This window comes from Solanum dulcamara, chromosome 2 (assembly GCF_947179165.1).
Source record: "Solanum dulcamara chromosome 2, daSolDulc1.2, whole genome shotgun sequence".
NCBI lineage: Eukaryota > Viridiplantae > Streptophyta > Magnoliopsida > Solanales > Solanaceae > Solanum > Solanum dulcamara.
In genome coordinates, this window is record NC_077238.1 from 1,221,381 (window position 1) to 1,236,159 (window position 14,779).

Sequence of the window (14,779 nt, forward strand, 5' to 3'; positions counted from 1 at the left end):
ATAGAGAAAATGATGTTTTGGTGGGTTGGTAGAGACGGCTAATTAACAGAGTAATTTCTTTTTTGTTGTTATTTGGGGTCCTCGAAGAGTCCGCTAGTAAACAGTACGGACAGCTCAAGCCACGGAGATACCAAACGAATAATAAGGGCATTTTTATTTTATAAGTCTCTTAAAAAAATAATATTAATTAATAGATTAAGTTTTATATTTTAAAAAAATAATAATTTAAACATAATTTGAAACTCTTAATTTTACTTTGAAGAAATTGTAATTTCAAATTATGATTGAAGTTGAAGTTAAAATTCTATGCAAGTTTTATAAATAAATACTGATTTGAAATCAAAACTTAAAATCATGCTTCTAAATTTTATGACCAAACACCTACTAAAGTAGTACCAAAAGTTTAATTCTTTTCCTCATGACAAAGGTCAAGAATTAATGAAAAAAATTAAGTTTGTGAAAAAACACTTTATTTTTTAATATTGTAAATTTAATTTCAATCAAACTTCAATATGAAGAGACGCGAGATAAGAAACTAAAAAAAATTGAGATCATTAAGGGTGACATGAATTTAGAATTTTAATTTAATAAGTTCAATGCTTAATATTTTAATAATAACGGATTAGTAAAAATGAAAAAAAGAAAAAATACACATATTAAAATAACAAGACAAAAACTGGGTTGTTGTAAGACAAAAACTAAAGACACATATTTCTACCTAGATTTTACATATGATATGTTCTAACCAATCACATATCTCAATTTTAATGCAGGTAGAAAATAAAGCATTTGTATGGTCATTATGATAATTAAAATATTTATTCGATAATTAATTATAAATTTAAGAGGGTACGCATATATTTTATTGATGTTACTACAATATTCACTAAATAATAAAAATAATATAGGCATTATATATTTAAAATTATCATTAACAATTCAATAAACACTTTATCTATTTTCACAACGAAAAATTAATTTAAATCTTCTAAAATACTAAAAAGAGCACAAATTATTTTAATTTTCTCGAGCACCAAGAAAGATGACCTCTACAATTTGTGCCTGTTGCTCCCCATGTAGTCTATAGAGTCTTTCTTCTAATTCTCGAATCTCCAATAATCAATTCATAAGCCTTCATATACGATTTGAACAACTTTTAAAAACGCTTGGAATAAGTTCACGTTTTCCTAAAAAATTCTTAATTTGAGCTTACATTCGTAAATTTACGTTACTCTTTAGAAGATATCATCCTAGATATAGTACCCATTCACATTGTCCCACTTCGCCTAAAATGATCAGTGCAACGGTTACACGTTTTTAGATGAAAGACTAATCTTTCAAAAATGATTATCCTAAATGAGATGAATCATTTCATCAACGAAAGGAATGCAAAGTCCATTTCGAATGCTTCTGCGATCCAAGCAAACAAAAAATATTATTTGACGTAAATGATATATATATTATTTGACGTAAATATATATATCATGAATATCTTATAAACATGATAAATCACATATGTTTATCTATTTATATATTTTGCTTAAAAATAAAATAAGAAAGACAATTTTTTTTAAAAAAATTAAAATTAAAAAAAAATAATCAGATTTGACAAATCTAAACCCTAAAAAAGAGCTTCATCACCCTCAACAAAATCCCAACTGAAAAAAACCCTAATCTCCATTTGATATAATGATCCCATAGTATACACATTTCTCCCTTCTGCAAATCCCAAAATTCAGAATCCAAAATCCAAAAAATTCAAAATTGTGGAACTGAATCAATGTCTCAAGATGGAGCAGCAGCAATGGATTGGAAGAAGGATGGTCAATCAACAAACCCTACGGGCAACGGAACCGGAAATTGTATTCGGAATGGATCAAACGGCGTCGTTTACCCGTCGTTCGCTTCTCACCGGCTGCGATTGAACCCTAGTGTTGATCACAAACCGGATAACTATGATGACCTTCAATTGGATTTCAGTCCGTTGTTGTTTAGATCCCTTGAACGTTATCTTCCGCCTGCTCTTCTCAGCTCTTCACGGGACCAGAAGGTTCAATACATGCGCGAAATTCTCCTCCGTTATTTTCCTGAAGGCGAACGCACTCGTGTAAGTTATAGGATTTTCAATTCTGCATTTTGAGTTTTGCATGTGCTGCGTCCTTGTTCTTCTGCGCATTTTGATTAGTGTGTATATGTGTATATGATATGTTAGAATGTGTGTGAATTGAGTTGTGATAGAATGCTTAGAAGCTGAAAATGGAGAACAATTGGGATGTGTACTGCAATGTATTTGGCGTCCTTGTTTTTCTGAGCATTTTGATTAGTGTGTATATGATATGTTAGAATGTGTGTGACTGGAGCTGTGATAGAATGCTAAGAAGCTGAAAATGTAATTTTTTGGGGGATATGTACTGCATAATTTTGCATGCATTTGGCTTTGCACTATTTGGTTAGTGTATACATCATTTAGAACGTGAGGCTGTTGAAGCGAATGCACTTGCGTAAGTCATAGCATTTTCAATTCTGCATTTTGCGTTTTGCATGTGGCGCGTCCTTGTTTTTCTGAGAATTTTGATTAGTGTATATGATATGTTAGAATTTGTGCGAAATTGAGCTGTGATAGAATGCTAAGAAGCTGAAAATGGAAAAAAAAAATTGGGATGTGTACTGCAATGTATTTGGCGTCCTTGTTTTTGTCCGCATTTTGATCAGTGTGTATATGATATGTTAGAATGTGTGTGAATTGAGGTGTGATAGAATGCTAAGAAGCTGAAAATAAAAAAAATTAGAAGCTCAAGTTTTTATGCATGTATTTTACCTTTTTTTTGCTGTACTTTTTGATAGTGGATATATTATGTTATAATGTGTGTGAATTGAGCTATGATAGAATGCTGAGAAGCTGAAAATGAAAATAAATAAATAAATTAGAAGCTGGAAAAATTTCGGGCTATGAATTGCAAAATTTTGCATGTATTTTGTCTTTATGCAAGTTGCAGTACAGTCTAGGTACAGTTTTTGTCAATGTGGATTTTAGTTTTCTAGAGCTTGTTTCTAATTCGAGTGCATGAAAATCCTTTGTTTGTTATTTCTGCATTTTGCTTTTTGCATGTGTCGAGTCCTTGTTTTTCTGCACATTTTGACTAGTGTGTATATACTATGTAAGAGTGTGTGGGAATTGAGCTGTGATAGAATGCTAAGAAGATGAAAATGGGAAAAAATTGGGATGTGGTACTGCAAAATTTTTTTTTTTTTTTTTGGCTTCCTTGTTTTTCTGCACTGTTTGATAAGTGTTTATATTATGTTAGAGTGTGAGGCTGTGAATTGAGCTGTGATAGAATGTTGAGAAGCTGAAAATGGAAAAAGTTTGGGATGTCAACTGCAAAATTTTGCATGTATTTGCCTTTTTCTTTCTGCACAGTTTGAGTAGTGTATGTATTATGTCAGAATGTGTGTGAATTGAGCTGTGATAGAATTCTAAGAAGCTGAAAATGGAAAACATTTGGGATGTGTGTTGCAAACTGTTGCGTGTATTTTGCTTCCTTGTTTTTCTGCACAGTTTGATTATTTTATATATTATGTTAGAATGTGTGTGAATTGAGCTGTAGAACATTGGGAAGCTGAAATGGAAGAAATTAGAAGCTGGATTTTTTTGGGTTTTCTATTGCAAAATTTTGCATGTATTTGGCTTCCTTGTTTTTTCAGCACTGTTTGATTAATGTATATATTTTATTAGAGTGTGAGGCAGTGAATTGAGTTGTTACAGAATGTTGAGAAACTGGAATTTTTTTGGGCTTTGTATTGTAAAATTTTGCATGTATTTTGCCTTTATGCAAGTTTGTTGTAGCCTCTAGGTGCAGTTATTTTCAATGTATATTGCGGTAGTGCTTGTTTCTAATTTGAGTACATGAAAATCCTTTGTTAGTTAGTGCTGATGAAGGGAGGTTTTTGAGCACAATTATGTGGGTATGCAGAGTTGTGAATTGAGGTGTGATAGAATGCTGTTATGCTAAGAATGAAAAAAAAGAAGTTAAAAGATGAAAAGTTCTGGGCTTTTTGGTTGGTTATTACTGAAAAATTTAGGCGTTTTATTGCTTATAACTGTCTTTATTCAAGTTGCTGTTAGATACTCAGGATTAGTAGTGAATAGCTTGGAAAATATAGTGTCTGCCTTTAAGTATCAGTTGATTTTGTGTTCTGTGGAATTGTTTATGCTATATTTTAGATTTTGATTTATCTTTGTATAGTTTGAGAAGTAAAAATTTAAAAGACTATATGTAGTTAATAAAAAGATAGCAGGTCTTTTAAAAGGGTGGAAAATGCTTCTATACATATGAGGGGATGTTGTTTGTTTCTTGTGAAGTTTTGGAGCACTCACTAGTGATAGTTAGCATAGACAATTGGTGTTATTTGCAGAGAGCCTTTCTATGGTGTAGTTTCTTTACTTTTTTCTAAAATATTTCCCACAAATTCAATGTGATAATTAGTTTTTCAAAGGCAAAAAGATTAGTAAGATGAAGGTCCAATCTAATCTTTGAATTTGAGTACAATGAACATTTTGAAAAGGTTACAATTTTAGTGCAAAACTGAGTAGACGTTTACTAAACAACAACTACTATCTTAAATCCCAAGAAGTTACGGTTGACAATATGAATCCTTTCTATGTCTTTCAATTCAAGCTTATCTCTGACAACTAATATACAAAAAATAAAATAAGAAGGTCTCTATATTTTCTATGAGCATATAATGAGAGCAGAAAGTTAAAATTGAAAAATAAATAAACCAATTTCTAATGGTTAGAAGGCTATTTAGATTTCAGATGGGTTGGATCCTGATTAAAATGCAGTGACTAGATATATGATTTCTATCTTATGATGACTATAATGTTGTGTCCTTATCGTCATTTTCTACATATTAAACTTTTTTCTTGTTGGACCTAGCATTTTGCTTTTTTCAAAAGATTCTGGAGAGATGTGACCCGAGTGTAGATGAATATACGAACAACCAAAATTTTGGTTTAAAAGAACTGATAACGTAAGTTAAACCTACCTGGTTAATTTGCTTATTATGTGGTGGAATAGTTGAGCAAAACATGTCAGTCTCCTAATGAAAGCCTTGTTTACACGAGAATTATTTGGAATGCTGTCTGCTGATAAAGTCTTCCCTGACTGTCCCTGGTTCCCAAAACTTTTCCCTGCTATTTGTGAAATTTGCACTCTCTCTCATTCCATAATACTCTCAGTACTATAATGTTTCATCTCCTCTGCTTTAACAGGTCCAGAAGCATAGAGAATACAGACAGAAGATCATATCAAACTATCAGGTATTTACATTTTACTGAAGGGATTTGCATTTAATATTTCAATGATGGTTGTAAATGACAAGATCAATTTTTATGCTTTTTAATGTGAAGTCTATTAAATTGAAGTATGAAAGTTTACATAACTTTGCTTGTATTTTCTCTAGAGAGAAATGCCTTTCCATTTGATGAATTAGAAGTATAGGAATGTAACACTCAGTGATCTTTGTTGAATTAAGGTTGATTGTCTTCTTTTCTAATTTGCATGCCTTCTATTCCAGCCTCTACACAGGGAACTATATACGCTGCATGCTGCGAATTTCTTTGTGCCGTCATTTCTCAAGGCAATTAGTGAGAGCACAGAGGAAAGTTTCAGGAACATAATGTCTGAACCCTCTCCTGGAGTTTTAACGTTCGAAATGCTTCAACCACGATTTTGTGAGATGTTGTTGGCTGAGGTATTAGCTGCCTTGCTGCTTCTATTTGCAGGCAATCTACTTCTTCTTTGTAGTTTAGCTTTTCTGTTTTCTTATCAGGTTCTGATTGATTAGGTAGAAAACTTTGAGAGGTGGGTCCGTGAGACGAAATTCAGAATAATGCGTCCCAATACGATGAACAGATTTGGTGCCGTTCTTGATGACTTTGGCCTTGACACCATGCTGGAGAAGTTGATGGAAGATTTCATTCGTCCCATTTCAAGAGGTAAGAACTTGTATATTTTTACTAGGATGCAGCAAAGAAAACAAAGAGGATCTTATTGAGAAGATTGCCTGGATCTCTTTTGATCTTCTACTTTGAATTATTTGTGCAGTTTTCTTTACTGAAGTTGGTGGATCCACACTTGATTCCCATCATGGTTTTGTCGTCGAGTATGGGATGGATAGAGACGTTGACTTGGGTGAGTTGTTTCTATTTAGTAGTTACATGGTGCAAACTATTGCTTGAGTGCCGCAAAACTTATTTGGTTCTTTGAGTTACTGTCTTGCTTCTAAACAGCTTATTTTTCAGGTTTCCATGTGGATGATTCAGAAGTGACTTTAAATGTGTGCTTGGGTAAGCAATTCTCGGGTGGAGAGCTGTTCTTCCGTGGAGTGCGGTGTGAGAAGCATGTAAATACTGAATCACAACCAGAGGTAATTATTTTCCCATTGTATGAGTTGAGTAATTGTGCGTGTGGAATTCCAGACCCCACGTTGTGGGATTTCATTGGGTTGTTGTTGTTGTATTATATATATAAGTTCCATTCTTTCATACTTTGTTTCTTTTACATGATTGTTATCGTGTTGTTGAAAGTAGTAGCCACTAACCTGTCAAATATGTCCTTCATTCTTCTATTCTCCATTATAAATAAAAAGTAATAGCTTGTCAAAGTGCTGTTGCTGTCAACAATTTCGCAACTAAGTAATGTATAACAACTTTTTCTGATAAAAAAGCTTACTGTTGATTGAACTTACCAAAAGAAAAGGCTTACTGTTCATTTTGATTATTTGAAGTCATGATAATCTGAGCTTCAAAACTGGATCCTTTTTTTCACTTTTTTGATAAATAACTCAAAGTTGGATCTATGACCATCTTCTTGTTCATGGTTCGGGATGGGAAAAGGAGTCGTTTTTTTAGAAGTCAAAGTGACTCCATTGATATCCACCAGAACATACAGTATAGATTAACGATATACTTCAGGATAAAAAAAGAGCCTTCCAACTATGTAGAGTATATGATATGTGCTCTTTACACCCAAAATACAAATGACACAGATTGTAGCTTTTAACTCTCTAACAATGGACCCTCAACCCCTTAAGCATTCTTCTGCTACTCCAGTTAGACAACTAAAAGAGGGACTACTACCTAGACTCCCTTGTACTGGCATCCAATTTGTGGGATCTTTAATTGACACCTTACTTTGAAATGCAAAATTGCCTTCTATGTATCTTTCCATTAATAGCGAAGGATAACAAATACACATTACACACTGTTTTGCTTGATCACTAAACGTATCAGCTAATACTTGTAGTCTATATATGTTGTAAATAATGAAGAAAGTTGCCAACTCCACCTTAGATGTGAGTTAGAGTAGCAATCATCAAATTCACAATACAACTTAATCATGTCAATTATATGAAATTCACTATTGGATCTGTATTCTGTAATATTGTAACAGGAGATCTTCGATTATTCCCATTCTGTGGGGCGTGCAGTGCTGCATCGTGGTCGCCATCGCCATGGTGCTAGAGCAACAACATCAGGGCAGAGGATCAACTTGTTGTTGTGGTGCAGAAGGTATTAGATACTCTTGTCTTTCAATTTTTGTCATGCACTTGACAGTCTCTTCCAAATGTGATCGTGGAGAAATTGTTATTGCTACATTACTATCTGTTGGAACTTTGGAAGTGTTAAGCCGACATAGTGCTTTTTAATTGTCTAACTACACAATAATGATGCTTAATTATGGCCTCCTTGCCATCTGCACACTCCTTGATGCAGATATTCTGATGTCTTCCATTTAATTTCTGGCATCAGTGCTTGGTTTAGCATGTTTACAGAAACTTTGTTAAAATGGGCTCCATTATCTAAATCTCTGAACTTTTTCATTAGCCATTGATAGTGGTCGGTCATACATTGTACTTTGATTGCTCTCTCTTTTTCCAACTGAATAAATGTGTTTCACTTGTATTTGTTTATGAACATTTCTGCTGCAACTCAATTATAGCAGATAACAAACTTTTTATTCTCGTCTACTAGAATTGTTGAATACCTAAATGATTGTTATCTTTCCCTTCCAGTTCTGTCTTTAGAGAGATAAGGAAGCACCAGAAAGATGTCTCCAGCTGGTGTTCTGAGTGCCAGCGCAATAAGAAGGAAAGGCAGCGACAGGCTATTGCTGCTACTAAATTGGTATGCAGTAACTTGTTTCCCTCATAATAATATGTAGCGAGTAATTGACAAGCTCTACTTATGCAACACGACATTAAAAGCTGAATTATAGTTAGAACCTGTCGAAGCATGTTCTTAATTATTTTGTCCTGTATGTTTTTCAGGAGCTGCTGAAACGAGGAGAAACTGCTATATAACTATTCATTCTGTTTTACTTTTATATATCCCCTTTTGTACTTTGCGCCATGTAATATAGCTCAAATCCTCATATTCAAGGCAGATGCACTTTCTTGTTCGATATAATATTAAAGGGTGTTGTCCGTGTTACTGAAATAGTTATACATGTAAATCGAGTAGGTACCTCCTATTTGCCAAACTGAGATGGTATCAGTACAAAAGGAGCAGTCTTGTTAGCATTGTTATGTAGTCATGTTTGTTAATGGAGGCAATTTCTCTTTCAGGATAGACTATACAATTGTGTTGTGTCATTATTTCCTCTCTTTTTCTTTATAGAGTAGATAGTTTCTTCGTTGGCCAATTGAATAGATCATTAAGTTCTGGCTATGGTACAACAATTGGTTGGTTACTCAAACTCACTTTGTTGGTGGGTACATTTCCTGTACCCTTATGATTAAAAAAAATGAACAAAAGTTCTTTTATGTGGTCCTCTGTACTTCTTTTATTCACCACAAGGCAAGCCATTTATGTTCTGCAGAGGCGAAGTCATCTGGTATTTTCTTTATGTCCAACTTGTGTGCATCTCATTTCACAAAATATTTGTTACCTTTCCTGAACATAGGTGTCAAGTAACTTTATTTACTATTATATTCTATGAATGAGAAGAATGTTTTGATGTTTTGTTTCAAATAAAAGCATATGCTCTTTCAACACCTATCATAGTAACCTATAGTAATCTATACTCACTTCCTTAGAGGGGTTGTTTGGTAAGAGGTATTAGCAAATAATACATGTATTAGCTTTGGTATTATTTAATCCCATGTACACCATCTATTCAATACTACTCTTGTACATAGTAAATCAAGACATTAATAATACGGGATACTATTCCTACTCTAATACACTGTCGCTATTCATTCAATACACAAATCAAATAGTCAATAAAAAATAATGTTGACATTACTAATACGCCCTATTTAAGACTATTTTTATACTCCACACTAAACGACCCGTTGAAATGAGATGTAAATCTCATAGAATAGCCAAATAGATACTACAACACATCTTCACATTGTAGGAGTGATCATATATGTTTCAATTACAAAAACTCACTCAACAGGCTTCCTCTTTCTCCCAAGTACAGAAGCTTTCTGCAGTCTAGGACCTCCCATCCTCCACTTCTTAAATGCAGCTGTTGAGGATTGACCAGCTTCATACACTTCATCATTGATAAAAAAGCAAAATATTAATACAGGTAAACCTCGTTATAACAACATTTTATTATAATCTAGAAAAACACGGGAAAATGAGGTAAAAGGGATATTTGAGAGTGGAATGGAGGATAGGAGATTTCTATTTCTTTTTTCTCTTCTCTTTTCTTTTTTCAATTCTTTCTTCTTTATTCGATTTTATCTGTTCTCCTCTCCTCTCTTTTCTTTTCTTTTCTCCAATTTTTTCACTCCGATTTAATTGTGAAAATTATAAAAAAAAAATTGATGAAAAGAGAAGAGAAGAGAAGAGAGGAGAGGATATGTTGTTAATATAAACACGAGTTGTTCAAACAACCAAGGGATATTATTTAAACAACCCTAAGTTGTTTAGTTCAAACAACAGAAGTTGTTTAAACAACCAAAAATTGTTTAAACAATCAAAAGTTGTTTAGTTCAAACAACCAGAAGATATTTAAACAACCCTAAGTTGTTTAGGTGTTTTTTATGATTCTTTAGTTAAAACAATGAGAATATTTTAAATATCAGCTAGTTGTTTGGAGAAATGTGGAAATATTTGCTAATTGTTTTGGAGATCGAGATATAAAAACATTTGTTAGTTGTTTAGGCAAATGTTTAAACATCTGCTAGTTGTTTGGAGGCGATGATGACGTGGAGGAGGGGAGGTTGAGGGAGGATGGGGCTGAGGGGTGGATGAGGGGCAGGGAAAAAAAGAGAGGGGATCTTTTGTAAATTAAAAAACTTGTGGATTCTTAAAATATATGTCATTATCACTAATTAATGAAGAGTCCCTTTTACCTAATTTTTAAAACTTGTGTCCTAAATCCTCAAATAGAAAAGTCTCTTTTAATTCCAAGCTCCGACAAACACGGGTGTTGGGAGTTGGGGGGGGGGGGGGGTAGGGCGCTGGGATGTGAAAGACACAAGCAACATCGGATGCTACTTGTGGAACTCCTAGTTGAAGTTGGGAATACCAAACACACTCTAAATCTTATAAGTATTTGGATCATAAATTATTTTTATAGCAAAAATTGTGCTTGTTTTTGGTTTTCTTTCAAAAACTTTTCTGACAGAACCACAAGTCTTCTGGCCTTTAAAAGCAACCTGAAACTGTTGCCTGGAAACACATTTTTGGTAATAAAACTTCTAAAACAACTAACCAAAAACAGTTCATTGTGTTTCTAAAACTTCTCCAAAGAAGCATTTTCAAAAAAGGTTCTTTAGGAAACTGTCCAAAAGATGACAAAAGGGTTTCTTTTCGATTTTTATATTGTTTTGGAGCTAAGAGGGATTCTTTCGATTTTTATATTGTTTTGGGGCTATGTTGTTCGGACTCTCTAAAAATGTTGTTGCACCCGGATCGGATCGCCAAAAAGTGCACTACATTTTAAGCATCCGACACGCACCTTGTGGCATTTATGAAGAGTCCGAGCAACATAGTTTTGGAGGGGCAGGGGGATAATTATGGTAGATAATCAATAGTTTGGAAGAACTTTTCTCACATTTAGTCTCTTCTTTTGTAAGGAGAGTCAAGTGCTTGGGTGCCACAATTGATGCTGCAGTATGAGCCTTGATGAGGACTTCTCTATATCTTGTTCGAAATGCAACCAGAAGTAGAGGTCCAATGGTTTTTTCACCAATCCTGTTCCAATAAGAAAGATGTTGAACATGATATAACGCTGACCTAAAGAAAACCAATTTAGCATTTACGTGTATATCAATTGACTAATGTGCAATGGGAAGGACAAGAAAATCAGGAGACACAACAAATTTTAGGCAACAAAGAGTTGCAACTGCAATTCAAAGATTTATTACAAGATACACTCAAACAAGGCGCCAGAATTTCAATAGAAAGTCGACTACCAACCACATCATTTAAGTTGGCAACTACACAATTTAACAGACGGAAGAAAATTGGGAATAGCTAAAATGTTGATACCAGGTTCAGTATATCACACTTTTGGCCAAGTGAGAGGAGGGGATGGAGGGGGGGATGCAAGGGACAATGGTGCTAAGTCAAATTGGAATCCAATCCTTTCAAGATAGCAACAAAATGGGTTTTGCATTTCTTTGGTTATGGGTGCATTGCTGTAAAATAAAACTGCAAAAGATGGGGTGACACCATCTCCACATTAGTTGCTGTAAAACAGTTACACTTTAAAAACTTATTCGCCCATCAAATGAGATAATTTATACCTCTCAAATAATTGAAGACTCTGACAGCATGATAACACACTAAAAGAGTTTTTTTAAACCATTGATAATTCAGACCAGTTAGAACATAATGCTACACTAGAAATGACAACTGCAAGTACAAGTTATTATTTTCGAAGTAGCAAGGTTTTGTCTCGCATTACTTGACCGCTATAGCAAAATAAAGTCAACCATTCTACATCAGTTCACTTACCTGGGGCATTAAGGGTTCTTACAAAAGAGGAAACGGCTATAAACTGATAAAAGAATGACAAAAGTTACAGGCAGAAGGAACACAGTCAAGAAGAACTCACAAGCGTGCTATCTTGCATCCGAAATCGTAAAAATAGGGGCATAAACTTCTTAGATCAACATGTGCTGCATCAGCTCCTATCTCATTCCTCGTTTTGGCTCTGGTAAATTAGCATACAAGAAACAAACAGGTTTCTATTCTCAGATCTACAAAACAAATACAACTTGTGTACCAAGAACTTTAATACTGAGAAAAGACACTCAAACTTTTGCAACCCCCACCCCCGGAGAGAAAAGTTAGACTTGAGATGCGAATTGTCATATGAGATACAACATGTTCTAAACAGACCAGAAAAGAGTCTGAGCATGGCAGATTTTCATCAGGCCAAAGAGAACATTAAGCGACTTAAAATCCTTGAAACCAACTTTTAAAATATACTATAACAAATTGATGTAGGCACAAGTAAGACCAAGTGTCCATACATATCCAACATCTTCCAATAAGTGCCACTTTTCGCATACTTAAACTAGTTCACCTTATGTTTAAAATAGGCAAGCATGAAACTACAAACACTAGGATCTTTACTTACTTGGTATCAAAATATGGAGGAACTTTGATCGATACCGCTTGTCTCACATATAGCTCCTGGGCAAGCCAAAAGGGCATTTCTACATGTGTACCAGCTTCCACCTGGATTTAAAAGAGGAAATAACCATCAGTTTATGGTCACGAAAACAAAACGGATTTGACATAAGAGTAACACTCAGAATTTTACCTTGTTAGTGTCATCAGCACAATCAAATATCCCTACTTCATTAGCTGTTTGCAAGAACACAGCCGGAACCATCTGAATTACAAAACTAGTATCAAACCCATAAATATATTTACACCAAATAGCTTATAAGAATCATCTTAAACCAAAAATAACAAAAATAAAGAAAATTAAATTACCTCTTCTTCAGCTAATATATCATCAATATCATAATAACTTGCCATTTTCAATGGTAAAAAAGAGAACTTTACCACAATCTGGGCTACAACTCGCTGAAATCGAAAACCCAAAAGAAAAAAAATTATGAACATTTCAAATCTATCTGGGTTTTTTTTCTCCAGATATTCGACAATATTGAGTTCATTGATTCCAAACATCAAGAAGACAGAAATTATATCTAAAAATTACTGTTTTTATTTGAAATTTGACAAAAAAAAGAGTGAATTTTACACAAAATTAGCAGAAAAAAATACTCACCTAGATGTCCAAAGTCGAAGAGAGAGCCCTAAAATAATGGCGCTAAAATATTTATATTCTCCAATAAAATGGCGCTAATATTAAAGTAGAGGAATTTGTACATGGCACCCTTTAGTTTTACCCTTATTTCATTCATGCCCATGTGTTTTAGGAAAATATTGGATCACTCCTTTTTTTTTAAAAAGAAAAAAAAATGGTATTTCTTGCGGTATACGATATCCATTTTGATATCAACTAATCCAAATTCAAGCGGTGTAAACTTGTGTTTTCAGCTTGCTTCTTGGTACAAGAGGAAGAGGAGGAAGCATCCTTAGTATAAGCTTCGATAGAATTTATGTAATTGACATCAACATATACTTATTTTTTGTATCAAGAATATTAAATTCAAATGAAATCAATAGCTTCATAATAGATTCGTTCTACATATAAGTTGCAATAGAACTGACATTGACATGCTCACATTTATGTAAACTCGTATATATTTTTATAATCATAAAGTCCAAATCAATTTACGTGTATCTCTAATAGATAATGTCATCTACACAATTATGAATTTTCAAAGTAGCATAAGTGTGATATCACCATCTTCCACTATTATTAGCTTTAATTGATTTTAAAATATTAAGGACCTAAAACTTTTAACTAATTAGTGAGTTGGAAAACATCATCTTCCACCTTTATTGGACTCGTGTTAATAATATTTGCTCATTGTACCACTTTTATTGACTTGCTTTTCTAATTTTATTGTGAAAAATCATTATATAATTTTTTATTATAATTTATATTTTTGCAAATTAGTAGTACACGATTTACCATTGAAATTGTGAGTCAAAATCTAATATATCCTCATAAAATAATATTTTCTGATTTCATTTTTAATTATCATAGTTATTATATAAGTTTGATACAGTCTTTTTCTCTCTCTATACCTATAAGCTTTTCTTATATTTTTATATATAGATTAACTATTAAAACTAAGCTATACATAACACTTATTTATTTTCAGTTATTTTATATTTATGAACAAAGGAAATAATATCTTGATAGTTTATTTTCTTTGTCAGATTTATCTCATGAGTAATATTTTTGAGATATAATGAAATGTATTTATATTTAATCACACTTCACATACAAATTCAAGTGATACCTATAAAATATATGAGTGTAGATTAATCGAGTTGATAGATATGAGATATAAATTTAAGTAAAAACTATAAAATATATAAAAATAGATTAATCAAGTTGATTGATATAAATATCTAATAGTTAAAAAAAAAAGAAATCTCAAGTTCGAATATTGATAATAGAAAACTAATCAGAACATGTCTAAACTTTCTTTTTAACGAGAAAATACAAATTTAGGAAAAACTTAGGAACTTTAACACGAAATAACATAACCATAAATTAAAATTAAATTTTTTATATTTAATTAGATTTGTTATATTCTTTTTTTCACCTATTTATTATTTATTTAAATAAAATAAAATATCTCCATTATATAGTCTTCTTTA

At 32.9% G+C, this 14,779-nt stretch overlaps 2 protein-coding genes across 2 annotated transcripts; one reads left to right on the plus strand and one right to left on the minus strand.

Moving 5' to 3' along the window:
• Window positions 1–1,601: 1,601 nt before the first annotated feature.
• LOC129879908 (2-oxoglutarate and iron-dependent oxygenase domain-containing protein CP2-like) lies at window positions 1,602–8,632 on the plus strand. Its single transcript, XM_055953645.1, has 9 exons — window positions 1,602–2,107; window positions 5,273–5,320; window positions 5,578–5,754; window positions 5,848–5,998; window positions 6,108–6,194; window positions 6,305–6,429; window positions 7,455–7,573; window positions 8,077–8,188; window positions 8,332–8,632. The coding sequence occupies exons 1-9, from the start codon at window positions 1,781–1,783 to the stop codon at window positions 8,362–8,364; spliced, it is 1,179 nt and encodes a 392-aa protein (XP_055809620.1). The 5' UTR covers window positions 1,602–1,780; the 3' UTR covers window positions 8,365–8,632.
• A 566-nt stretch (window positions 8,633–9,198) lies between these two features.
• LOC129874028 (DNA replication complex GINS protein PSF3-like) lies at window positions 9,199–13,324 on the minus strand. Its single transcript, XM_055949249.1, has 7 exons — window positions 13,269–13,324; window positions 12,971–13,063; window positions 12,795–12,866; window positions 12,609–12,709; window positions 12,081–12,179; window positions 11,076–11,215; window positions 9,199–9,563 (listed from the first exon to the last, which is right to left on the minus strand). Exons 2-7 carry the CDS (start codon window positions 13,013–13,015, stop codon window positions 9,454–9,456), a joined length of 567 nt encoding a protein of 188 aa, XP_055805224.1. The 5' UTR covers window positions 13,016–13,063; window positions 13,269–13,324; the 3' UTR covers window positions 9,199–9,453.
• Between the last annotated feature and the right edge of the window lie 1,455 nt (window positions 13,325–14,779).